The sequence below is a fragment of the Pogoniulus pusillus genome, chromosome Z (genome assembly GCF_015220805.1).
Source record: "Pogoniulus pusillus isolate bPogPus1 chromosome Z, bPogPus1.pri, whole genome shotgun sequence".
Taxonomy (NCBI): domain Eukaryota; kingdom Metazoa; phylum Chordata; class Aves; order Piciformes; family Lybiidae; genus Pogoniulus; species Pogoniulus pusillus.
Window position 1 is genome coordinate 56461804 of NC_087309.1, and position 25683 is coordinate 56487486.

Here is a 25683-nt window from a genome sequence, read left to right on the forward strand (position 1 = left end):
AAAGTTAGAAAAAGGAAAGAGCATCTGTGAAAGTTTGGCTTAATGAGCTGCTTTGCCTTATCTGTGTTAGGGACAAATCAAACTGCATTTGTTCCCTTCTGCCTTGTCTCATATCCTGAACATTAGAGGGATGCAAGACAGATCAGCTGTGAAAGTCAGAACATAGATATGACTGATAGTTTGTAGAGCTTTGTGCTGGCCTATATAATTTTGTATGACTCATAGGAAATCTGTTTTAATAGACAGACAGATTTTTTTTTTTTAATGACAAATTCAGGTTTTATTTTTCTGACTTTCTAAACTAGGGTCATCATGTAGTCACCATTCTGAGATGCTATTACAGCCTGCATTTTACATTTTGAGAGTTATGTTATCACGTCCTTGGAAAAATAGAAACAATTCTGAAGTCTTTGTATTCATATAGCTATTGTCATTTAAATCCACTGCTTTTCTTGCTAAAGTAATACTCGCTTTGCCATGCAGGCTAGTGAGATATCCTTGGTTGTTAAACAAAGACAACTACAAAATTCATGACTTTTAGCATTCTTTAAAGACAGGTAGTCCTTTCGTCTCTAGCACAGTTTCTGTGAGTGAGGAGTTAGATTATATTTCTGTCCTTAAACCAGGATTTTTATGTTGATACAAACTTTGTGATAGAGGCATTTTCTAGAGTGGATGCTGGTGATTGAAGAGAAATAAAAACCTGCTTCAGATAAATGATAAATAGAATCACTATATTTACTTTTAACTACAATAGTAGACTACGTAGGATGCTTTAAAAATTACATGTAGTATTTCCAGAAAGCTATATATATATTACTTAATGCTATGCTATGCTTATTTTTTCTAAATAAATATGCTTATAGCTATGTCTTAAAAGAAGTAATTTTTTAAACTGAAGTTGCAAAAAGTTAGAGATGCTTCAATGGTAAATTATTGAAGTGTGAATATCAATGATTTTCAATAGGTTATTGCCATTGAACAGTCATAATAATGTGCAAATGTTTTAACAATGTACATTAGCATTTGTTCAGTTAAAAGGAAACATTTTTATGTGTGTAGTTATGAGTATTTCTCTGTGTTCTTTGTTAACCCAGAAACACTCTCTTTGCATCTTAGTGATTTAGCGTTTAATGTCCATTACATTTTAGGGCTGGACTTTGCCTTGAAGGTAGAGAAATAAAATAAAATTTAGTGACTTTCTGATAGTGCAACTAAAGGGAAGCTGGACACAACATGATGAAAAATATTTTCCAAAGAATTTTTAACACTGCTGAACTTCTCTTAGCAGCTAACTGTTGAGATAAGAGGGTGAATAAATTCTTCCTCTGATGCAGTGATCTGAGTTTGGGACGGTGTTGTGTGTGGGGTTTTTTGTTGTTGTTTGTTTTGTTTAATATACAATAGACAAAGGATCCAGTAAGGCTGGTGTCACTATGATTTGACTAATATGAAAGGCAGGTTGCTCAATTGCTGAAGAGCTCAGTTTGCTAAACATTGGTTTGGGAACCAACCGTGAAAGACTTGGAAAGTAACTTTGGGTCTCCTAATGTCAAATACTACAAAGAGAGTCTTCTCTCCTTGGATCTTTTCTTAGCCATAAGAAAACAAAAGAAAACAAAACAGTAAGCTTGGTGGGAAGAAATAAAAGATTGAGGAGTGCTACTACAGACACTAAAGACAATAATGGAAAGCACCAGCTTCCTTTGAGTGAATTATCTCTTGGGAATTGTAGATCAACTGAATAGCTATAGCTGGGTAAGATGGTGTCCCATCTCATTTTTCTTAGAACTTATTGAGAGTTCACTTGTACAAGTTTGCATTTTTGTAATTTTAAGAAGTGCTTAAATGCTTATGTATGCAAATGGAAGCATACCTCTGTGTAGTATCACAAAAATGTAATTACACACACTTAATGAAAGCCAAACTTTTTAGGAGAAAGATCCAGTCCAGCTAGAGACATAAACACTATCTACTCGTATTTTGCTTTAGGGAGTTATATATAAGGGCAGACCATACAGTATGTAATGCTGTACCTAGCATTTGTCTCCACTTGGAAATGAAAGATGCAGGCATAGTTTAGATCACTATGTCTATGTTGAGGCATGTGTGATACAGAGTGGACAACAGCCACAAATACTTCAAGTACAAGAAAATCAAAATCCATTGCTTTAAGTCAGTGAAATTCTGATTAAAACTGTGGCCAAAGCAAAGATGGAATTATCGTTTTTATTTAGTACCAGTTAGAGTCAGTTGTCAGTAGAGATGGATTTTGTTACAGTTCAGCTTAGAGCACTAACTTCTGTGGTCAAAGAGTCTTTTGTGCAGCAGTGCCAGGTCTAATAGACTAAATTTTTCTGTGTGTGCAAATCAGAGCTTTAGGTAGTGGAACGTTTCTTTTGCAAAATAAGGGGCTTAGTATTCTTCACTTGTGTTTCTAAGTTGTCGGAGGAGATGAATGAGATCTGTGTTCAGTGTAGTAAAAGAGAAAAGCAATACATTTGACTTAGTCCAAATACACATTTTCAAACAGTGTTGTGTATGGCATTTTCCCTTTTTCTAAAACACAATTTTTTATAGGTAAGAATCAACCTACTGAACAAAACGTCTGTTACATCACATATTGAAGCAGTTGAAGTCAATAAGGCCTTATTAATATGTCAAATCTGTCTGTCCAGTCAATATATGAATGAAAGTGTTTAGAAAAGTAGAACAAAATTGCAACTTTTTAATAATCTTCAGTTTTAAAAAACTGAAATAAACATTAAAAATCACATGACTGATTCCAGGTTTTTTGTATTATTGCTGCCATGCTGCAAACAGTTTATGCAATTCCTTAGAAAAGAACTTATTGTAAGAGCAGAGTGATTCTAAGATATGTATAATTATTTTAAACTAAAGGAAGTTCATTTTGAAAGTGATTGTAGAATCATTGCAATTAGAGTTAAAAAAAAGATGAGTAACCCTTTTATTCCACAGCACTGGCTGTAAGGAAAAACGGAGATGTTTAATGCTCGTGTTTCTGTTGAATTCTTGTGTTGTGAAGCAGAATAAAATTAAAGGCAATCCAACCTGTGTAAATAAGATTTGCATGGTTTTGTTTAATTTAGAAAATGAAGGCATATGTCTGTTAACATGAGTAGTGCAATCACATCAAATAGTGCCAGTGTACATTATTTTAAATGGTGAATGGAGCATTCTTGAGCTATGTATTATAATGTTTAAACTAGAAGTGATTTTTTTAAAGTACCTCTTTATTTTTTTAGAGGTTGGTGTGGTTCTGCTGTATAATTTTTCAATCTTTAGTATTTTTGGCTTTTGTATTTTTAGATATTTATCATGTGTGAATCATGGGTTTTGTATTAATTACGTCTTTAAATATTTAATGCTTTTCTTTATGTGAATTTTTAGGTATGCTATTCCTCCAGAGCATGGGAAACGGCTTGAAAGACTAGCTCAAGGTAATGTTTTCAGTATTTTCATACATAGGATGTTTAAAGGACAAACCTTTAGCAAAGTGAAAAACTTGACTCAGCTACTGTGTTTTATTACCTAATAGAGTGTGACTTTTACCTGTCTACAGTATGCTTGTTAACAAGTAGTTCTTGGAATTCTTTAAACAGACTATATTTTGTCTTCGTAGAACTTAATTTTTTACTGGCATTTTTATGTTGGTGATGTTTATGAAAACTAGGCCTAGTATTTTGTTCATTAGATTTTTCTTTGATGTTGTATGTCTCTGTATTGGTTCTAGTTTAAGCTTCCCAGAGCCCAGAAGCCTAGCAGAAGAATATGATAATAGGATGCCTTCCCCTTTCCCTGCCTTTGGAAAGAAAGGAGTTAGATTCAGAGAATGAAAAGGGGTAAAACACCTGAAGAATATCCTTGCTTTGATTTGGAAGTTAAAAGAAAGAACTTTTAACAATAAATAAAAGGTATTTATTGTAAGAGAGGGATACAAAAAGGTATAGGGAAGGGAAACAAGATACAACCAAGTTGATGGCAATGGTTGGAGGTAGATTCAGGAGATGTTTGTCCTACGACATGGCAAAGCAGGAGCGAGGGTGCTGCTGGCAGGCAGGCAGGTCAAAGAAAGAAAGAGAAACAGGAAGTTCCTCTGTTTTTATAGGGGGTCTAGACAGGAAGTGCGCTAACTGTTGCGCCTGGGGTCAGGTACAGGTCACCCCCAGGAGGGGTTAACCTTTACAGTCTCTGCTCTAGATTTTTCTTGTAATAGCTTCTGTTAATCAGTTATACTTGAATCTTAATTTTTTATCTAGATTTGGTACTAAAATAGAAATATTGAAGACATCTGAGTCTGCAGAAGTTGCATGAAAGTTAATGACCTGGTAGAGAATGGAAGCCTTGTTAGTATATTTCAGAAGTGGGGAGGCAGACAAATCAAAGCTAACTCTTCTTTTGCAGCAGCATGCTGTTGGGTGAGCAAGCATATAAACCCAGTTTAGCCAAGTTATGTGTTTGCTTTTTGCCCTCCAAGTGTGTGAAGAATGTGTGTAGTAAAGGAGCAAAGGGTATTGTTTTGAAGTTGAGATCTAAGGGATAAAAATGAGTAGTATATGGCAAAAATTCTCAAACTGTAGTTTATTTTCAATAAAACTACACCTCTCATTTTTTTGGTTTTGTTCCTAGATTGAATGCAATTTATGAACACAGGAAAAATTAAGCATGTCTCTTGGCCTGGCAGCTTATGTTTTATGGCATGCTATTAAACATGTTATTTATGCTATTGAAAGTTGATGATTAGATACTGTGTATCAGGACCAAATCTGAAAAACTCCGTGTTTTCTATCTGTACCCATTGTTTGTGCATATGGGTACATGACTCTTTCTGAGCTATTTGTAGACTATTCTATGATGGCATGTACCACTGAGATGTGGAAATAAAGACTCATGAACTTGCAGTCTTAAAAAAAAATAATTTGGACATAGTTTTCTGTTACAGAAAGTCATCACTTTAAAAATACCCAAAACATTATTTTTCTAACTTGCAAAGTGGGGAATACTTCACGTGCATACCAATACCATGAAGTTTTTAATTTTCAAGGATAAATAAGTTGATAGCTGTTCTAGATTGGGCAAGTGATGTTGACTTATGATAACATCATTTAATAATTATTTTTAACATTTATGGGAAATGATGGAAGGAAAGGAACAAATAAACAAATAGAAAAGGTTCAAAGAGGGACACTGAAAAAATTGCCATTTTGTTAGTTTGTTAGCTCTCACTTGGAGTCTGCAAGTGTCAAATAAAGGGAAGAGGGTACGGTAAAGAGCTGTGATGGCTGAAATAGAAAAGGCAGTTAAAGAGTAACAGCTATGACTCCGAATGAAGAGTTCAATCAAAGTTCGAAACAAATAGAAGGAGGTGATTCCTTTCCTATTATGAACTCCATAGTGTCCATCATGAATTCCGAAATTTTGCATGGATTCAGGTGGAGACTGCACAACAGTGGCAAACAATTCTGTCAGAAGAGTGTAGGAACTGTATCTGGCTTTGGAATTCTTGGAGCAGCAACTTGTTGGTATTTGATTATTTAGAGGACCAAAAATTTCATTCAGAATTAACTGCTTGTCTGTACATCTGCTTTTGATATTTGCTAGTGACAGGACCTGTGGGTAGGTTTATTTGTTATTTGATGTTGTATGGCTGCTTAGGCATTTATTGTAGATGTCATATTGATCAGCTATAGCTGTACAGTGTTTTAAGAATATCCAGGTTTAGATGTTGTGTAATAGCTGTGTACTTTTTTTCTGTGACTCTGGGAAGAGAACGAGTAGTTTCAGCAACACTTGTTCTCTCATTTCTGTCCTGGAAGGACAAGCCCCAGACATGCCCCAAAACAGACAATGGGCTGGGAGGTTCTAAGTCTGGCAAACTGCATATGGTCCAGACTTGCCAGGACATGTCCTGGGTGTAGGAGTATCGAGTGCATGTGTTGCACGTGGTCTGACCTTGTGGCACGCATAGAGACTATCTCTCTCTGTGTTTGGGCAAACTTGATCCCATAGGTGAAAGTACTGCGTTCCTCCCTTTAACTTTTTTTTCTGCTATTGATCATTATTGTCTGAGGAAAGTTATGCTAATACTGTCCAAAAGGGTAAGCCTTGCCTTGTATTGCCTGGAGAACAAGAAGGACCGCTGTTGAGGCTGCAGCTAAAAAAAGCCTCTCATAGCAAGCAACTACAAAGCTGCCATACAAAAGGCTGCAGGGGCAAGAAGTGCTCCAGACCTGTGAGCCTCGCTGTGTGCAGCAGCAGCCATTTACTGAGCGTTAGAGAAAAACGCAAGCTGCAGCCTGCTGGCCACTCGCATCGTCTGCTTGCCTGTATGTGCTAAAGGGACGCCTCCCTTGTAACAGCAGCATAGCCATGAGTAAACCTGGCAAGTCTAACCTTCAAAGTCTCCCATAAAGGTTCTAGGTATCAGCCACCTCGCTTAGCGGCCATGAAATCTCCTAGTAGGCAAGCAACATTACTGCCATAAGTCTTCTTCCAGTTAATGTTTGCATTTCTGTTTTTTCTTAACTTCAGATTGCCTGTTCCCTGTGGAAATAGCCACAGCTGTGCATTTGGACCTCATAAATAAGTTTTCTGTTGAGATTTTATGTTAATAAATTTTCTAGCTTTATTATTTTCACCTGGTTATTAATAAGCATAATTACTGTATTGACATTATGATGCAGCAAGCTGGGCACACAGTTGTGGAAATTTTACAGAAATGGGGTTATGTAATTACAGGCTTAGGCTTAGAATGGGACAAGGACAACTGCAGAAAACCAGAATGCATTATTGAAAAGCTAGCAGTGCATGCCAGTGAGCCCACCAGTGTACATGCTGTGATTATGGAGGCCTATGTTGTACAATTGCTAAAAGAATGGAAAAATTCTGATGAAAAGATTTCTCATCTGGAAAGAGAGTTGGAAAAGTCAGAGACACAGAACTGGAGACTTTATGATTTATTTGCATTGCACATTAAACCCAGTGTCTCCTTAAGAGCGTTCACAGGCTCCAAAAATGATTCTGTTTCTGACCTGAGAAATAGGTTGTAAGCCACATCCACTGACCACTCTAGGCATGGAGCCACCATGCAGCCTGTGAGCACCCACTGCTCGTCCTGACCCAGGAGTTTTCAGCCTAAAAGCAAAAGTGATAGTGAAACTGTGCTGGAGAAAACGTGAAAGCAGCAGCCAAAATACATCTTCTGGGGAATTGCTTCACATCGCTGCCTTGCCGCCTGTTCTGACTGGTGAGCCACGCAGAAAGGACTTTGCAAGGAAAAGTGACTTAAAACCAGCTACACTGGGCACCATGGCTGCGGAGCGGAACACTATGAGCACTATGGCAGGAAAGTTTTCTACAGCCAGCGACGCTCACTAGCACTCTGAAGAAGCCCCAAGCTCCTCTACCCCCTGAATTTCGCTGTGAAAAATGAGTTCAGATTCAGCTTTGCTGAACACGGTGGCAGCTTCAGCAAATCTGCCTGCAGCCCTCTGCAAACTGCATCCAAACTCCAGCTGCAGAGCAATCCAGCCAGCGCAGAGCAGTGCAAGAAATAAATGATGAAAAATAAACTTTACCTTAAAGAATCATTCGCTGCACAATTGAAAGGCACAGTGCACAGGAACTCTGGTTTTGACTCAGGCTGTAAATTGCGTCCACAGCTCATTCACCTGGTATCGTGGAAGAGCCATGGCGTAACTGAAGCCAGCGGAAAGGCTATGCCCTGCTGCAGTGCAGAGGAGCTAGTGAGCCACGCATGCTGCAGCCTGAAAGGGAAGTCCTGGGGAACAGCTGTGAAAGTTACATTTGAAAATGCCACCGAACTGGAGAGCTTCAAAGTGCCAGCCAGGAGGAATGCCATCTCGAGGCATACAGAGGCAGCCAGGTGATAGCACTGCATGGCAAAAGGGCAGTGTGCCATGGAAAAGTGTCCCCAGCTACCTCTGGAGAAGTGGAAATCTGCAAACCCACTCTTCATTAGAAGCTAGTAGGTTATACTGGGGAACAGTGTCATAATTCCCTATGTCAGCATTCTGTGTGTGGCAATGACATATATGGGTGGACTCTCTGCTGAATTAAAAACAGTCTGGATGAAGGGCTCAGAGAGTGTGGTACATGGAGTTAAAACAGAAACAAAAGTTTACAGAGAGAGTGGTGAGGCATTGGAACAGGCTGCCTAGGGAGGTGATGGTGTTGCCATCCCTGGAGGTGTTCAATAAGTGCATAGATGTGATTCTTCAGGATATACTTTAGTGGTCAGGGTAGTTGGATTATAGTTGGACTGACTTGGTCTTAAAGCTCTTTTCCAGCCTTAATGATTCTGTGATTCCAACCAACAGAGAACATTGCAGGAGAAGAATCACAAGGCTCTTACAAATAAGTACATTAAATTAAGGCACATCCAAGACATGCCTGCAGCTCAACAGAACAATTCTCAGACACCATGCTGATGTTAAAATTACGCATTTACAGGATTACCAGTGAAATGCCACATCCAAAAGAAAAAATATAAATTCTAAAATATTACTACCATTCAAGCTGTATGTTCATGCTTTTATGAGACAGATGAAATCTTAATTTACAATTAACTCAATTCTACAAAAGCAGGTATTTTGTGGGAATCTGCATGCAACACTAGTTTCTCCCATGGTGTCTTGAAATGTGGCAGACCTCTTCTAAACCTCTTTTCTGTTACTTATATTTAGCTATAATGTATCCTGTTCCCTTCCTGTAATTTACCATACAGAACACAATTTAACTATTCAAAACAATTAATTTGTAAGAGCCAATAAGCAATAACCAACAATCACAATAAAGCAGAATTTGTTTGCCTATAAATGTATGTCAATGAGGAAAAAAAGATAAGGTTGAAAATTCTCCAAAATACAATTTTCATAAACACTGATGTTCTCAACACCTAGAGCAGAATTAGAACACTCTACAAGTGTATGATTCAGCAGTTGGCATCCAAATGTTTGCATTGGAGCACGTAAACTACAGGTAGAGTACATTTATCCACTGGACAAATGCCTATTCAGGCTGTCATAGGTTAAGCTGAATATTTGTTGCTGTTATTTATACCAAGCTGCTGTCATGCCAGCTTCAAAATGAAAGTACTTGGTGGAGCAAAGCATTATGAGGCTTGAAGTTCTGATTGCAAATTAAGAGGCTTCTTATTCCAGTTGCTGCTTTTGGATTTGGGGTTTGGGGTGTTTGCTCTCTTCCCCTGGCAGTAGAACAGTGAGGAATGGAGGAGAAGCTCTCTGACTTGGGCTTTTAGCACACTCACTTCTGCTTGCTGCTTCTTTCTGTTACACGTTTTTCTGCAAATAGGCTGTGGTAATTGTGTATTATTATTAGCTCAACAATTCAGTAATCTCCAAGTTGAGACAAAGAAAGATAAGAGGGTTTTTTTTTCGTGTGTTTCATTTTGCTCACTTTGGTGTTGGGAAAAACAGACTGGTTAACTTTTTTTATTTGCTTTAACCTGTTCCACAGGCTTTTTAAAAACCTTACCTAGATAACACAAGCAACAGCAAAGAATACATAGGGTTTAGGCTGTTAGCAACAAAGCATTATGGTCCCAGAAGAGACTGCGTTAGTATTCTGACAGATAACCTAGCCTCAAGTGAGACAGCCTTATATTAGGTAACAAGGACTATTTGTGCTACTAACAAAATAAAACTGCTTCTTGAGTTATAGTCTTATTACTGGGCTGTTGAGGACACTCCTTTTGTCAGTGCTATTCTACCTCACTAGACAACAACATTTCCATAGAAATTCTAGTTTTACAATCCTTAATCTAGATATAAGTCAAAGCCTTCTAATTTTTGGGGGATGCTGGGAACACTGGGCACTAAAGCTGCTTCCTAGCTCTGTCTGACACACACAAGGGATTGCTGCACTGAAAGCCTTTAAAGCATACATGAAAGAGACAAACATCTTAAAAACAGTTCAACTGCATAACTTGAGAAATGGTGAGCAATGTTAACTGGAAGGCTCATGTTTTCCTATCAGAGCATCATTCCTATATATGACAACTTGTATCAGATGACCACACTACATCACAACTAGCAGTTGCCACCTGAAGTGGATTTGGCTCCATTGTCAGTCACCATTTTCAAGATAGTGGAAACAATTATCCATGGTACTAATTCTACAGCTTCCCTCCCTCAAAGGGGGCAATTTGCATCTATTATCTTGTGTAATTGCAATTATTTGGCCATTTAAGCAAGCACACATAAAACCATATTCTTAGGAACTTCCAAATAAAATTCTCAGCAGTTAGTGAATGCCTTCCTACCTTTACTTGCACTTCCATACTAAAGTCTTCATGAAGTGTACTGTGTTTCTATTTTATTAATAATAGATGGAAAATACATGTATTAAATACAGATAAAATATATAATTTAAGACCACTTACAACTCTAAAAGTATCTGTGTTGTATTTTAATGTAATTAAAAATAATCCAAGTAACCTGACAAAGAATCAGTGGCAATTTTTACGCTCTACAAAGCAGAGACTACAAATGCCACAATGGCAGCACACATTCTGAAATGTGAGTGTTTTGGCCATCCAAATCTGTCACAGCCCTAAGTTTATTACTTCTTAGATTCGAGTTTCCTAACTACTTATGTAACTATCAATTGTGACAAGCCCAGTTCTTCAGCTGCTTGTTTTCAGATTTGAGACACTCAGAAGTTTGTAAGTGACACAAGTTTTGTTGCAACTATTTGTACTTGTTTTCATTCATAGCACATGACTTCTGCATCAAATTTAATTAATACTATACACCATACAAAGCTTTCATAACACCTCTACATACTTAAATTGTATTCAACTTCAGCTTCTTTAGTGTAACTGAACATCACAGATAATGACATCTCTCTGTAACAGTTCTTGCAATTAAATGATCTATTAAGAGACCTTGACTATCCTTCAAACTGTCATTTTTTTTATTTGTGACAACTTCTTTTCTCTTTACTACCCCATTTGGTGAAATAAAACCTTAGGAGTACTACAGTATTGCAGATTAACATCAAAACAAGTATAAAAATTGCAGTTAAAAGCATGCTTGAGATTTTTATTCCATTTATGTCTACATATAATTGAAAAAACCTACATAAATGAGAAAGCAGCTGAAGGGCAAAATCAAACTGTTGTCTTTATTAGATGAAAGTCTAATGTCTTTCAGATGAAGTATTTGTACGTGCCACAGTCAATCAAGATTTCAATGGAAAGCAAAAATGAAAGCATTCATGCACAAAAAGAATGTGTGGTAATTGTGATGTGCAGGCAAGATAATGGAAAATATTCTAGCCTGGCTTTAATTTTATGTATGAAATACTGCCATGACTTGGAAAATCTGACACATTTAACATATTGGGGGTTTTTGTTATTTACAAGCATTCCATTAGTGCAGCAGGCATTCTGGTCTTCAGAGCAAATGCTCTTGACTGAACTTTTATTTCTTCAGATATAATACTCATCACAAATTGTAATTAAAAATATTTTCAATATACATGTAATTAAGTATGAAGGTCTCATGTATGCTGTTTTATTAATGTGTACTGTCAAGCTGCTTGCAACCATCTATCTTCTATTTTCATCCTTTTTAGATATCATGAAACTCAAGACTGTATTTTAGCAGACAGCAATTGTAAAATAGAAAATCACTGAGGTCTTAACCTCCAGAGCATGGAAGTACTCAGAAATGGTGGTTCCCCACCCAAATACTCAAAAACCACTCAAACCTGAAAACACAGAAACTGCAAGAGGATTACCTATTGATGTACAGAAAGACACCTCTCAACACTTCAGAGTTGTTATAAGGCAACATATATATTATTCAATTCTGAGTGATGGGACAGGATTGCTCCTCAAAAACCCTGCGCACCTACACCTTGCTCAGGTACTTTTGTACTTGTGCTGCAAAATCATGCATATTCAATACATGGGTAGGGTCAGAACACTGAGTTCTGGGAATAGGTGGAATTACTACAGTAATTTACTGGTACTCATTTCCATAACATCCCCCCTCTTAACTGCATGCTCATTGCCACCTGGTTGTCATCTTTTGGGGTCCTTTTGACGAAGGCTCAGCATCTTCCTCACTCCGACTTCTCTACCTTTTGTCCACCTGGCATCACTTGTCAGTCACGTACTTGGCCAAAGTTTCCAACGTTCTCATCTTTAATACAGTATTCTTCTTGCCCATGGAAGTGTTTCTAGACCCTCTTCTGCTAAAACCCCCTTCTTTGTGTTTACCTGATTGATGGTGCCTTAAGAGTCATAGAATCAACCAGGTTGGGAGAGACCTCCAAGATCATCCAGTCCAACCTAGCACCCAGCCCTACCCATTCAACTAGACCATGGCACTAAGTGCCTCATCCAGTCTTTTCTTGAACACCTCCAGGGACGGTGCCTCCACCACCTCCCTGGGCAGCCCATTCCAACGGGAAGTCACTCTCTCTGTGAAGAACTTCTTCCTAACATCCAGCCTATACCTTCCGCGGCACAACTTGAGACTGTGTCCCCTTGTTCTATTGCTGGTTGTCTGGCAGAAGCGATCAACCCCCACCTGGCTACAGCCTCCCTTCAGGTAATTGTAGAGAGCACTGAGGTCACCCCTGAGCCTCCTTTTCTCCAGACTGAACAGCTCCAGCTCCCTCAGCCTCTCCTCATAGGGTTTTGTGTTCAGGCCCCTCACCGGCTTTGTTGCCCTTCTCTGGATGCACTCCAGCATCTCAACATGTCTCTTGAGTTGAGGAGCCCAGAACTGGACACAGTACTCAAGGTGTTGCCTGTCCAGTGCTGAGTACAGGGGAAGAATAACCTCCCTTGTCCTACTGGCCACACTGTTCCTGATACAGGCCAGGATGCCATTGGCTCTCTTGGCCACCTGGGCACACTGCTGCCTCATCTTTTGCCTACTATTTACCAGTACTCCCAGGTCCCTTTCTTCCCGGCTGCTCTCCAGCCACTCTGTCCTCAGCCTGTAGCACTGCTTGGGGTTGTTGAGGATGAAGTGTAGAACTGATTTACCCTGGTTGCTACATTCTATATCTTCTGTTCCTCTTTGCCCATATGACCATGAAACTAGCTCACATCTCCTACATAGCTTTTGCAATAAAAATTTCTGCAGGAGTATGCATATTTTTCTACAGAAATCCAGTTTTATTCATTGCATACGACGGAGCATGCAACTATCCCAAATTCTGTTTTCACTGTTCAGTGTCTGATTAAATGCTTTATTGGCTATTTCCTACTCGACATATGGTTAAAACAAAAATAATTGTTGTCCATATTTGTGATTCCTCAAGAAAGTATTTTTCCATTCAGCACATTGAGTTTTATGATTTGTACTATCATTAATAGCAGTAGTAGACAACTTAATACCATGCAGATGAACACAGACCAAGGCGGGACGACATGTCTGGGCAACTTAAGTTTAGTCATTAGTATGAATCAAGAAACTGGATTTCTTTTTTTCAGCAAAAAGGCATGTACGTGTGTGTTGATGTACCTGAAGGTAGATCCTTTCCTGTCTTACCTTCTTTGAGCACTTCAGGCCGAAGAACTGTTATGTTCAGCAAACTCAAGTTACAAGTCCCATTTAGCCTATTGTCCAATTCTGTCTCTGACATTTGGACATTATAGAATCATTAAGGTTTGAGATCATCAAGTCCAATCGTAACCCAGCTACCATGACTACTAAAGTATATCCTGAAGAATCACATCTACACACTTCTTGAACACCTCCAGGGATGGCAACTCCATCACCTCCCTGGGCAGCTTATTCCAGTGCCCAGGGAATACACCACTCTCTCTGTAAAGAAGACTTTCCTAGTGTGCAATCTAAACCTCCTCTGACACACACCTATTTTCTCTTGTCCTGTTGCTAGTTACCTGGAAGAGGAGACCAACACCAGCCTCACAGGAACCTCCTTTCAGGCAGTTGTAGAGAGCCTTCTCTTCTCCAGAATAAACAACACCAGGGCACTCATCTGCTCCTCATGACGTAGCCTCCAGGCCTCTCAGAAGCCTTGCTGCACTTTGATAGACAACCTCCAGAACCTCAGTGTCCCTCCACTGTATTGCCCAGAACTGAACACAGTACTCAAGCTGTGGCTTTACCCGAGCCAAGTACAGGGGTGTAGGATCACAGGTCATTAGTGTAGAACAATGGTCAATCATGGACCAGTTACAACTTAAGCCTTGGGCACAAACATTGTGCAAGAGAGACGAATGAGAACTTGCAGATTAGAAGAAGCAAGGAAGCAGGACCTTGTTATCTGAGTATGCTGAGACTGTTGCTCTGCGGGAACCAGACGTGGCAGACAGATTATAGATTAGAAGAAAAGATGATTTTTTGCATGATAAAATGACCCATCAATAAGTAAAGCTTTAAGCCAAGATATATATATATATATATATATATATATATCTCCCTGTACATTGCTAAAATAAATTGGAACTTTGCTTGCATCAAGCTGACTTCCCATCCCTCAATCGCAGCACAGGGGCACAATCACTTCGATGCTTCTGCTGGACACATTGTTCCTTGATAGACTAGGAAGCCATTGACACCTGGATACACTGCTGACTCACATTCAGCCAGCTGCCCACCAGCACCCCCAGATCCTTTTCCAGCAGACTGCTTTTCAGTCACTCTTCCCCAAGGCTGTAGCACTGCCTGGGATTGTTTTGACCAAAGTGCAGGACCTGACACTTGGTCTTTTTAAGCTTCAGCCCATTGATTTAACCAGTCCAGATCTCTCTGGGGAGCTTTCCTACTGTTGAGCATATCACCATTCCTGCTCAAGTAATGTTGTTTTCAAACTTGATGGTGCCCTTGATTCCCTCATCCAAATCTCCCTCATCTATCTGTGTTAGACACTATTGTCCTGCTCCAGCAGGGGGATTGGACTTGATGATATCTTTGGGTCCCTTTCAACCCCTCACATCCTATGATCCTATGAAATCATTAATAGAGACATTAAACAGAACAGGTCCCAGTACCAAGCCCAGGTGAACACAGCTTGTGACCAGCCACTGGCTGGTTTTAACTCTGTTTACCACAGCTCTCTGGGCTCTGTCATCAAGACTATTTTTAATCCAGGTTTTAACTGCTAGCCAGTTCTGCCACAGGGATTTTCTTTACAGAAAGAAGGGCTTGTGTGACCTCCCATTTAGCCTGGACAGAACAAAAGAGCTTTTGGTAAAAAATCTTGTAATGAGGGAATAGCTACCTTCTTTTCTTTCTTTTTTCATTGAAGGGTGAAGTTCTTTTGAGGAAATTATGTGAATGAAACTGGAAAATTTGAATGTGTAGACTGTGAGGGAATTGAAAGATAGTTATTTTTCTGGTGTTAGGAAATGTGTAGGCTGCACTTCAGTTTCACTGGAAAAGGACTTTGTAACCACAGCAAGTATTCTTCTGTTAATTTTTCTTAATGGCTTTAATGCAATTTTGTTCTGCTGTTTTGTGTTGTTAATGGCTTACTTAGAATTCAGCATCAAGCTTGTTTTCTGGTTGAAATTGTCACAACTATTTCTGATTTCTTGAAGGTGTAGTGGTGCAACTTGAGTTTTGGATGTATGTGCATTTATTGAGCTAATTAAGCATATTGCAGTAGCAGAATTTGGCACAAAATTTGTTTTCCCAAGGAAGACTACTCAGTCAAACTCTCCCTGCTTTCAGAAATCACGTTTTTTGCTACGTTTTTTACTTCATTCCTCAGCCTGAAGGATCACTTTCAATCACTTTTTTACAGTGTATTCCAGTAGATTTCTATTATAATGCTCCTCAAGACTGACATTTCTTGAAACTCATAAGATGTAGATTCCAAATTATGATTGTTATAATTTACACCTGTATATTTATATATATGATTTACATATAGAATATATTTGTATATACACAATATGTATATATGTATAATAGACATATATATAATTTGTTTATATTTATATTTGTATTTATAATTAACTTACATATGTAATTGTTATACAATATATAAATGATAAAAAATAGGTGTTAATTGTGTCAAAAATAGTAAAAATGTGGGGTTTTTTTAGCTTAGTGCCAAATGAGCATAGTAAAACTGTACCTACCAACTTGTGGATCTTAAACTGTAATATTTGAAATTCTGAAAGAAAAAACTCTGCATGTTGTTGGGAAAAAAAAAAGATACATTTGGTCTCAGATTCTTTGCATAGTTCCTTGTACTTTGGTCGAGATGAGTGTATGTTAAGCCTTTTCTGTGCCACTGAACCTGTATGCCTGGGAAATTAGGAAAAATATCCTTCTTCTCTATAACTCTCTGCAGCCCTAGGAGAATGTACAAGGGATACAGCAATTACAGTGTGATAGAAGTAATCTGGAACTGTAGGGTGATTAAGGGACATAAATGTGAGTTATGAGAGAGAACCTGACATTGCAGAGAATCATAGAGTCATGGAATTGACCAGGTTGGAAGAGACCTCCAAAATCATCCAGTCCAACCTAGCACCCAGCCCTAGCCAGTCAACTAGACCATGGCACTAAGTGCCTCATCCAGTCTTTTCTTGAAGACCTCCAGGGATGGTGCCTCCACCACTTGTGTGGGCAACCCATTCCAATGCCAATCACTCTCTCTGTGAAGAACTTCCTCCTAACATCCAGCCTATACTTTCCCTGGCACAACTTGAGACTGTGTCCCCTTGTTCTATTGCTGGTTACCTGGGAGAAGACACCAACCCCTGCCTGGCTACAACCTCCCTTCAGGTAATTGTAGAGAGCACTGAGGTCACCCCTGAGCCTCCTCCAGGCTGAACAGCCCCAGCTCCCTCAGCCTTTCCTCTTAGGTTTTGTGTTCCAGGCCCTTCACCGGCTTTGTTGCCCTTCTCTAGACACATTCCAGCACCTCAACATCTCTCTTGAATTGAGGGGCCTAGAATTGGGCAGCCAGGCAGAAAGGGACCTGGGGATACTGGTGGATAGGAGGCTGAAGATGCCAACAGTGTGCCCAGGTGGCCAAGAGAGCAAATGGCATCCTGGCCTGTATCAGTGGCCAGCTTGGCTAGGAGCTTGTTGTGGGAGACTGTGTCAAAGGCCTAGCTGAAGTCCAGGTAGACTACATCCACAGCCTTCCTCACGTTCACCAGGCAGGTAACCTGATCATAAAAGGAGATCAGGTTGGTCAGGCAGGACCTGCCCTTCCTAAACCCATGCTGGCTGGGCCTGATCCCTTGGCCATCCTGTAGGTGCTTTGTGATGGCACTCAAGATGACCTGTTCCATGACCTTGCCTGGCACTGAGGTCAGGCTCACAGGTCTGTAGTTTTCTGGCTCCTCCTTTTGATACCATTCTTGTGGATGGGTATCACATTGGTCAGCTTCCAGTCTTCGAGGACCTCTCCAGTGAGCCAGGACTGTTGATAAATGATGGAGAGTGGCTTGGCCAGCTCAGCTGCCAGCTCTCTCAGCACCCTAGGATGGATCCCATCCTGTCCCACGAACTTGTGAGGATCCAAATGTCTCAGCAGATTCCTTACTTCTTCCTCATGGATTACATGGGGGCCATGCTGGTCCCTGACTCCATCTGCCAGTTCAAGAGTCCAATTGTCCTGGAGACAACCTGTCCCTCTATTGAAGATTGAGGCAAAGAAGGTGTTAAGCACCTTTGCCCTTTCCTCATCCTTTGTCACTATGTTCCCTTCACCATCTAATAAGGACTGGAGGTTGTTCTTGGCTCTGCTCTTGCCATTAATGTATTTATAGAAACATTTTTTATTTTCCTTAACAGCCATGGCCAGCCTAAGCTCTAATTGGGCTTTTGCCTCTCTATTTTTTTTTCTACAGGGTATACATATGTTTCTATAAAAGATTTTTCTTTGCATAGTTAATTGATGGAAAGTTTTGAAAAAATAATCACATAATGAACTTACTGTTCCCAAGAATGAACACGCTTTCTGTCAATTACCTAGATTTACTTGAGAGGGGTAGAACAACTTGTCCAAGTACAATGAAAGGCCCTTTTACTGGTGAAATGTACTGTGGTTAATGTTGTGTCCACTAAATAATGTTTTCACATAATTGTCATTTTTGTTACCTTTTTCCTGTGTTTTTCCCAGATGACCTCACCTTACCAGGTGTGCTGGTTTGAGAGTAATTAGAATATTTTAATGAGATAAATTAGATCATTGGCTGTGAAAAGAAAACAGTAGTGATGTCTATATTACCCATTGGATTGCTGAGAGATCTATACACTCGTAACATAAACAAAGCATGTCAATCTGTGCCTGGCTGTGGCTTGCTTTGGTCGCTGCTGGCTACCTTGCCTGAACTTCTCTTCCTAGATCTGTGTAATCCAATCTAATAATTTCCTTCTAACCCCTGGTTGACTCTGGCATCTCACCCTTGCTTCTCTGCAATGAATCATGTGAGCTATATGGAGCTTATGTTGGGGAGTGGAAATAAATTGATGCAAGATGACATTTTTCAAAATTAGTATTGTTTATTAATTTTGCTATTCAGCACTCTTGCCACCCATGACCACTAATTTTAATAATATTTTGTTTGTTATATGGTTATGGAAACATGCTGTGGATAGTATAGGCTACTCCTGTGGTCAAATGCTGATTACCCACTTGATGGGCCCAGGCTCTTTCTGCTCTATGGCAGAAGGCAGTAGAGAATTACAAAGAGGCATTGAGCATTTACTCACATACTATTATTGTTATTACCCACGTTAGGGCTAGCCAGTCCAGACAGTGCCCAGATGCTTTCTTGGGACTCTGTCTTGTTGGACGTAGAGGCTTGAATCTTCCTGGCTTCTGGAGACAGGACGCAATCTCTGACCTTGTTGTCCTGGCTTCCTCTGGATGATCTGTGTATATGTCCAGGGATTCCAGGCAGGACCTTCAGGTGCAGAAGGCAGATGTTGTGCAGTCTCAGCACGATGTCATGCTGGCCACACAGGCTGATCATGTGCAGGCATCCAGGGTCTGCTCCTGGTAACTTGCAGCAGTGGAGTTCACCAGCAAGCAGTAAGGCAGTGTGCAATAGCAGCAGGGCTGGGCACAGCAGAGAGAGCAGGCAAAGAGCAGGGAAGCAAAAGCAGGTTGTTCACCTGTGTATCTACTTTCATCAATGTGGGCCAAGATTAATTGCCCTTTGGACACAGAATAGCCAATCAGGATGGCAGTTAGCCAAACCTTACCATATTAGGCACAGCCACAGGCTCACTTTTCCCTATTTTAGGAAAAGCACAGGCCTTGCACTAGACAGGCACAAGCTAAATGTGTGTACCTCACAGCACAGAACCCTGGGCAGGCCAGACTCAGTGGCTCCAGGTCCTTTTGTGTCTGTTTCCTACGGTTACCTCTCTGGTGGAGCGGGAAAATGTGCCCAGGCAAGGTAGGCCTACCACAAGAGCTTACTTGGTTTATTTTGTTGGAGATAAGGGGGGTGGGAAGAAGGAGGAGTGTTAGTTGGGGACCCTTCCTGGGCAGTTCTTGAAGAGGGACTTTGAATTTCTGTATTACTTCTAACTTGTATGTATTTGTAACTGTCGTGTATATATGCTTGTAAATTTGTGCTGTGCTATAAAATATAGCTTCATCTTACCTCCAGTCATCTGAGCTAGTCTGGTGATTCAAAATATATGTGTGAAAACTCCTTAGACATCACTAAGCTTTTCCAGCAGAACAGTTACAACTAAGTTCAGAGAGCAATTAGTGGTATTCTTGGTTGATATATTGATTGTGGACAAACATTTATACCTTGGATAATCCTAGGTAATCCATCAAACTGGATTTCTTTCAAAGCACTTTTGTATTCAGCAGGCATAAAATACTGTTTCATGCATAAATGAATCAAAAGTATTTTTTTCTGAATCAGTATTAATGCCATTATTAAGAAAAGATTTTTGTCATGAAGAGCTGGCATTGTGTCTTCTCCAGTATCAAGCTGCTGTGCAAGAGAATTCACTTTAATTTCTGTCCATTTTTCTCAAGTCATTCTTCTGTGTAACAGAGTAAGATTGCATGTGTTTTCCTTGCATCCAGAAAAAAATAAATCATTTAAAAATTACTTTATATCTGGATTTTCTTACCATGAATTTTACCTACGTTTATAATAGAAATGAAAATAATTATAGAGAAAAACGTTTAAATCAAACATCATTGTCATAGATTTTTCTTTTTAATAGTGCAGTTGGACTAATTCATTCTGCACTGGTTAAAATACTCAGAATTAGTAAGTTCCTTCTATGTGTTTTAAATAGGAGGTGTGGTGAAACTGTATACACAGCAGTGACAGCTTACTCCTAGAGTCTAAGACAAAGTGCCAGTACTTTCTGTTTCAACTTCTTGTTTGCTCAAGTACTGAACTTGAGAGAGAGGGATTAGAGTTTCAATTATTATGTCCTTGGTATAATAAAATTATGTATTATCCAGGGCTGCTAGGCACAAGGATGTTACTCATAGTCTATCTCATGGAGATTATTGCTAATAGTCTGATAACAAATGCTGAAAAAGACTGTAAATGTAAAAATAATGATTTATAACACATCTGAAAATATTCCTCTTGGCTGCCAAACAAAGATACTTGTTCGCTTCAGAGCAGGCAATACATCTGTATTTAAGTGGAAGATGGATTGAGAGCAAGCATTCAGAGAATGTAGTAGGTGGTAACATGGCTCTCACTGTGTTCCTCCTATTCTTTCTGGTTTTCAGCTCTTTTCAGAAGCTTCTTGCTTTAGTGAACTTCTTTACCTTTCTTTTCTTTATTATTTGTAGAAATTGATTTTGCGTTTTTTGAGAGTGTTACCTTCTTTCTTGAAGGGAGTCTGAAGCAAGGTGAGGAAGGAATAAAATGGCAGTGTCATGGGAAATGTTCCCCTTCTTTCTACTCCTCTCATTTTCCCTGTAACGTAGTGGTTTCTTACCATAATATAATTGAGTTGAAGGGAAAAGAACTTAGTGTTTTCAATTTAGAGATGAAAAGACTGGATAGCGCGTATGAACTGTGGCTAAGGTGCTATTCACTTTCCTAGTTAGAGGGTCAGATACTGGAAGTTAGTAACACTGAAACCTTTGTAGTTTTCCCCATCTCCATGTTCTTGTCAACTGGGTTATGTAATTATTCAGTGAACTGACTGCAGTTTGTGGAGTGGTACATAAACAAAAATGAAAGTTGAAACATGGAAGGTAATTTTATTTGTAGAAATCAAGACAAGATATGAGGTAAAACCCACCTATTTTTTTTTTTTCAGTTGCTCTGGATAGCTCAGTAAAAGTAGCTGTACTCTCTAGCTTTTTCTAGATAGAAAGTTGTCTTTGTTTACTCTATAGATGGTCTAGAAGTGCTTTGTCATCCTGAAAGTGATATACTACAGTTGATTTCACTTTTGCAGAAGGTGCAGAAAGAACATTAATGTAAAAAACCTGACCCTAACTTTGGAATATTTCTGTAAACAATAAGAAAGTACACCTATGTTTGCAGTTCCTAATTAATTTTAAATCTTTAACTTCTTAACTCCCCTCCCCTCCCCCCCCCCCCCGAAATTTAGGAAGTACATTTGATTTTGGTACAGATCTCTCAGAACCTAGCAATAACAGGATAAAAAAAAAATAAAAACAAGTTTAAACAGTATTATGTTTGATAAAATATTACAGAGATTTCCTACATGTTTTGATTAAAAGATACTAAATTCCACTTAACTTGTCTTATTAGGGTTCTTCCCAAGCAGCTCTCAAGGATGTGATGCTTTTCTTCGCCACAAGATGACTCTGATTTCTCCATCAGTATTAAAAAAGTATGGAATTCCTTTTGACAAGGTACGTTGTTTATTCTTATTGTATGCTTTCCTGCATGGAATTAAATGGTGGTTTTATGAGAAGGGTTGTCTGCAGTAAAGGTGAGGCAATGAATACAAATGCTTGTAGTATTAGGAATTTTACAGCTTGGAATTTTCTATCAGAAAACACTTGTAGCCGTCATAATCTTTATCCTAAAAGTGTTTGTGATTTTTAAGACATTGCCCACAGTTTTGGTTTGTGTTTTATTTCCACGCAAGCTCGCATGTGATTTTCTGTTGTATAGTAAATAATTTAAGTAAGTATTTCGTATCCCTGTGTATTTTTTCTGATGCTGTCAAATGTAACTTTATTAGTTACAATCGAAAAAGTGTCAGCAGTAATAAAACCAAAAGAAGTTACTCAATTTAAATTACATTTTAAAAGCTGTAACATACTAGAAAAACAGTGAATGATTATTTTGTGCTGCTAAGTAGTGGCAGAATGGACATTTAGTAAGAACTTTATATAAGTAGAAAGCAGGAAGAATAGCTGCTGCCTTTGTGGATGACTTTAATACATACCTGCTTTCAAAGACATCTTAAGTATTCAGTTACTATGATCCTACAAGGTTTTATAATCCTTACCATTTTCAACTTTGAACTTCCTGTAGGTACTGGTGAGTGTTGCGGAGGGGGTTTCTCTATTCCTCCCTTATTAGGGGGAGGTGAGAAATTAATTTGAGGTGGTATTAATTTTTTATAAAAATTAATTATTAAAATTAATATTTACAAACTCTTGCCACCCCCAACCACTGATTAGTTCTAGTGCAAATTTATGAAAACAATTAGGATATGAGATATACATATATATATATATACAGGGATTTGGTTAATAATTGTTAAATATCAACTATAGACAGAGAGAGATTTCCCTCAGGCTTAATGCTGCTTAACAACTATGCTGTCTGCCCAGCAGGGGCTGAAAATTGTGTCTGCTGTAAGGCAGAGACAACTTATATTAGAGAGGAATCAAAGCTTACTTAGATGTGTTGCCCTTAATTATTAATCACCCTCTCGGGGTTGTATCACAGCCTGTGCCCTGTGTCCAGGTCTCTGTGAGGCTGGAATCTTCCCGGCTTCCAAGGGGGGAAACTAGATGAATCTCCCAGTCTCTGGGGTAAACAGGTTTTCTCTAACCTTTTGTCCTCCTGGTGTGAGGTGGTCTTTGCCTTGATGCTGCTGGTTTTCTGGATGCTGCATGTCCAGGGATGATCAGCTGGCAGGATTCCAGGAACAGAAGAATGTCATCCGTGCAGCTTCTAGCACGGTCTTCTGTACAGCTAGCAGGCTGTGTTTGTGGGTTTGCAGGCAATCTAGAAGGTCTGCCATCCTAGTCCTTCTTACCAGGACGAAGCTAGGAGTCTGAGCTCCATAGATAAATGCTAGATAGCAGGCCTGTATGCACAGCTGGCTTTAGGCTTAGGGGGCTATCGGCTCCCCATATATGTATCAGGTGCTGGCTTGAATGTGCTCTGCTTCTAAAGGTTCACAGACAGGTTAACTGTGCCTTGAGATCAAAGTAAGAGGTCTGAGCCTCACTGAGCATCGGAGCAGTGCTTTGGCTTCCAAGCATGCAGGTGTGAGTGACTGAGTGCTTTGGGTGCAGGTCAGAGCTGCAATGTGGATCAGAGAGCTGAGCTGCGCTGCAGGCAGGGTCAGAGAGCTGAGTCTGAACAGCTAATTCTGAACACTCTGAACACGTGGTGCTCCTTTACACTCCTCTTTACAGACTGTGGGCTGAGATTCGTGGCCCTTTTGGCTATCTAAAGTGACCAATCAGGTTGGCAGTAAGCCAAACCTTACCTTAATGGGCAGGAGCTGTTTGCCTGGACCCTCCCAATAGGGGATCACCTGGGTGGACCCCAGGGATACATGGACTGGGTGTGTGTGTGTTACACAACCTGTTTACTGCCATGGGTCCTGGCAGAAAAGCATGTCCAGTCATGCAGAGGCATAGGGAGGCCTCTGTTTTTGGGCTTCAGCCCCTCCACCACAGTGAGTAAAAAATATTTCTATTGCATTGCTTAAGTAAATTCATTCTATATCCTGAATTCTTTGCAAATTACAAACTCAAGACTTCATAAGTTTGCTCTGAAGACTAGAGATTGGTTTGAAAGTTTCCCTGCCTGAACATCTGCTGATACTATACAGAGTTTTAAAATCATGAAGTTTTTGATCATTAAGGGGATATGATTTTTGCCTACCCACTATGCAGATTGCTTTAAGGTGGTCAGAAGAGTCAGACAATATGTATATTGCTTATATCTGTATTCCCACTGCAATAGTCAGCTGTCCTCATCACACTTCTTTCTTGTTGTGGTTTCTTTTTTAGACGCTGTGCTGGTTGGTTGTTGAGATCATGTAGACCTATGTATACAAACTTAGTTTATCCTGTGCCCTGGCTTGGGATATAGGATAATGCAGTACTTTGTCTCTGTTTTAGGTGATATTTTTATAACAGTGTGAAACGTAACCCAGAGATACAGTTTTTGAGTGAATCTTGTGAGGTAACCTCATTAGGTAGCTAAGCACCACACAGCTGCTAGCTCAGTTGCCCCTTGTGGTATGCAGGAAAGAATTGGAAGGGTAAAAGTGTGAAAACTTGTAGGTCGAGATAGTTTAACTGATGAAGTGAAAGACAGACACGCAAGCAAAGCAAAACGAAGAATTCATTCACTGCTTCCCGTCTTCAGGCAGATGTCCAGCCATTTCCAGGAAACCAGGCCTCCATCATATGTGGTAGTGGCTTTGGAAGACAAACTTTGTTACTTCAGGCGTTCTCTCATCCTTCCCCCAGCTTTTATTAATGAGCAGTGCATCATATGGTCTGAAATCTCCCTTAGGTCAGTTGAGATCAGCTGTCCCACCTGTGCCCTCTCCCAGTTTCTTGTGTACTCCCAGCCTACTTGCTATCGGAGCTATGTGAGGAGCAGAAAGGGTATTGCCCTGCTCACAGTTACAGAAGTACCAACTCTGTTTTGAGCAGAGGTAAAATGAAGCCACTGATTCGTTGTGTGCTGTAGTGGTTTGAGTGTTATACATCCTCCTCCCCCTCCCCATTTTGTAAATCACCCAGACTAGACTCAGGTGGCTCTGGAAATTGAATGAAGCTTATTATTTACAGCTTAGCACAATATACAAGCAGATATTTACAGTATATACAGTTAGATACAGAAATAGACAAGTTAAAAGGTAATAGAGAAACACAACTCCCCTCCCAGAAACCTGAGTCCCCAGGAGGGGCTCCCAACTGCCCTTCTACCTTCTCCCACCCCTCTACCTTACACAAGATGTTGCCTTGTGCCCCAAGGAAGAAGGAAGGGTCTGCCAGGGGAGTTAGGAAGCAAGTGGATTAATCAGAGAGAGTGTAGGTGAGGTTAGAGAGAAATGCAGCTCAAAGCTCAGGCTGTGCCCAAATGCCTTATCTATGTTTATACTCTTGTTCTTATACATCTCAGCAAGCCTATGAGTGAAGTAGACATCACCACTGTATTGCTTTCACAGCCTGTAATCTAGTTCTTCTCATCTAAACATTCTAGCTAGCTTCAAACTAGCACATGTGTCTTTTGGAACATTATTTCACTTTTCATGCTTAAATCAACATATATATATAAAGCTGAAGAAATGTAGGCATTTAGAATGATATTGCCTGCCACAGAAAGCAAACTTCTTTGAATAAATGACTTATCTAAGAAGTAGTTTGTTTTCTGAATGATATATTATCATATGGAAATGTAGTTGCTGAGTTCAGTTTGTGTATTACATAGGTAAATAGTGGTTCCTGTCATAGCCTTGTGCTTTATCATGATGCGTCAGA

The 25683-nt window shown here is 39.6% G+C and overlaps 1 protein-coding gene across 7 annotated transcripts in view; it reads left to right on the forward strand.

Annotated features, from left to right (window-relative positions):
• KDM4C (lysine demethylase 4C) overlaps window positions 1-25683 on the forward strand; it is a 330384-nt gene that overhangs the window by 36474 nt on the left and 268227 nt on the right. Inside the window, exons 6-8 of one of the 7 annotated variants that reach the window (XR_010309134.1) lie at window positions 3412-3461; window positions 3755-3935; window positions 4651-4929. Coding sequence is in view for 6 of the 7 variants with exons in the window: in XM_064176757.1 (XP_064032827.1) it covers window positions 3412-3461; window positions 6760-7070 (361 nt within the window). In the remaining variant the exon portion in view is untranslated. Of the gene's footprint in view, window positions 1-3411; window positions 3462-3754; window positions 3936-4280; window positions 4564-4650; window positions 4930-6759; window positions 7181-11640; window positions 11880-13926; window positions 14121-21742; window positions 21847-25683 lie in introns of those variants that run through there. The other 6 variants (XM_064176762.1, XM_064176757.1, XM_064176758.1 and 3 more) reach the window with 6 other exon arrangements.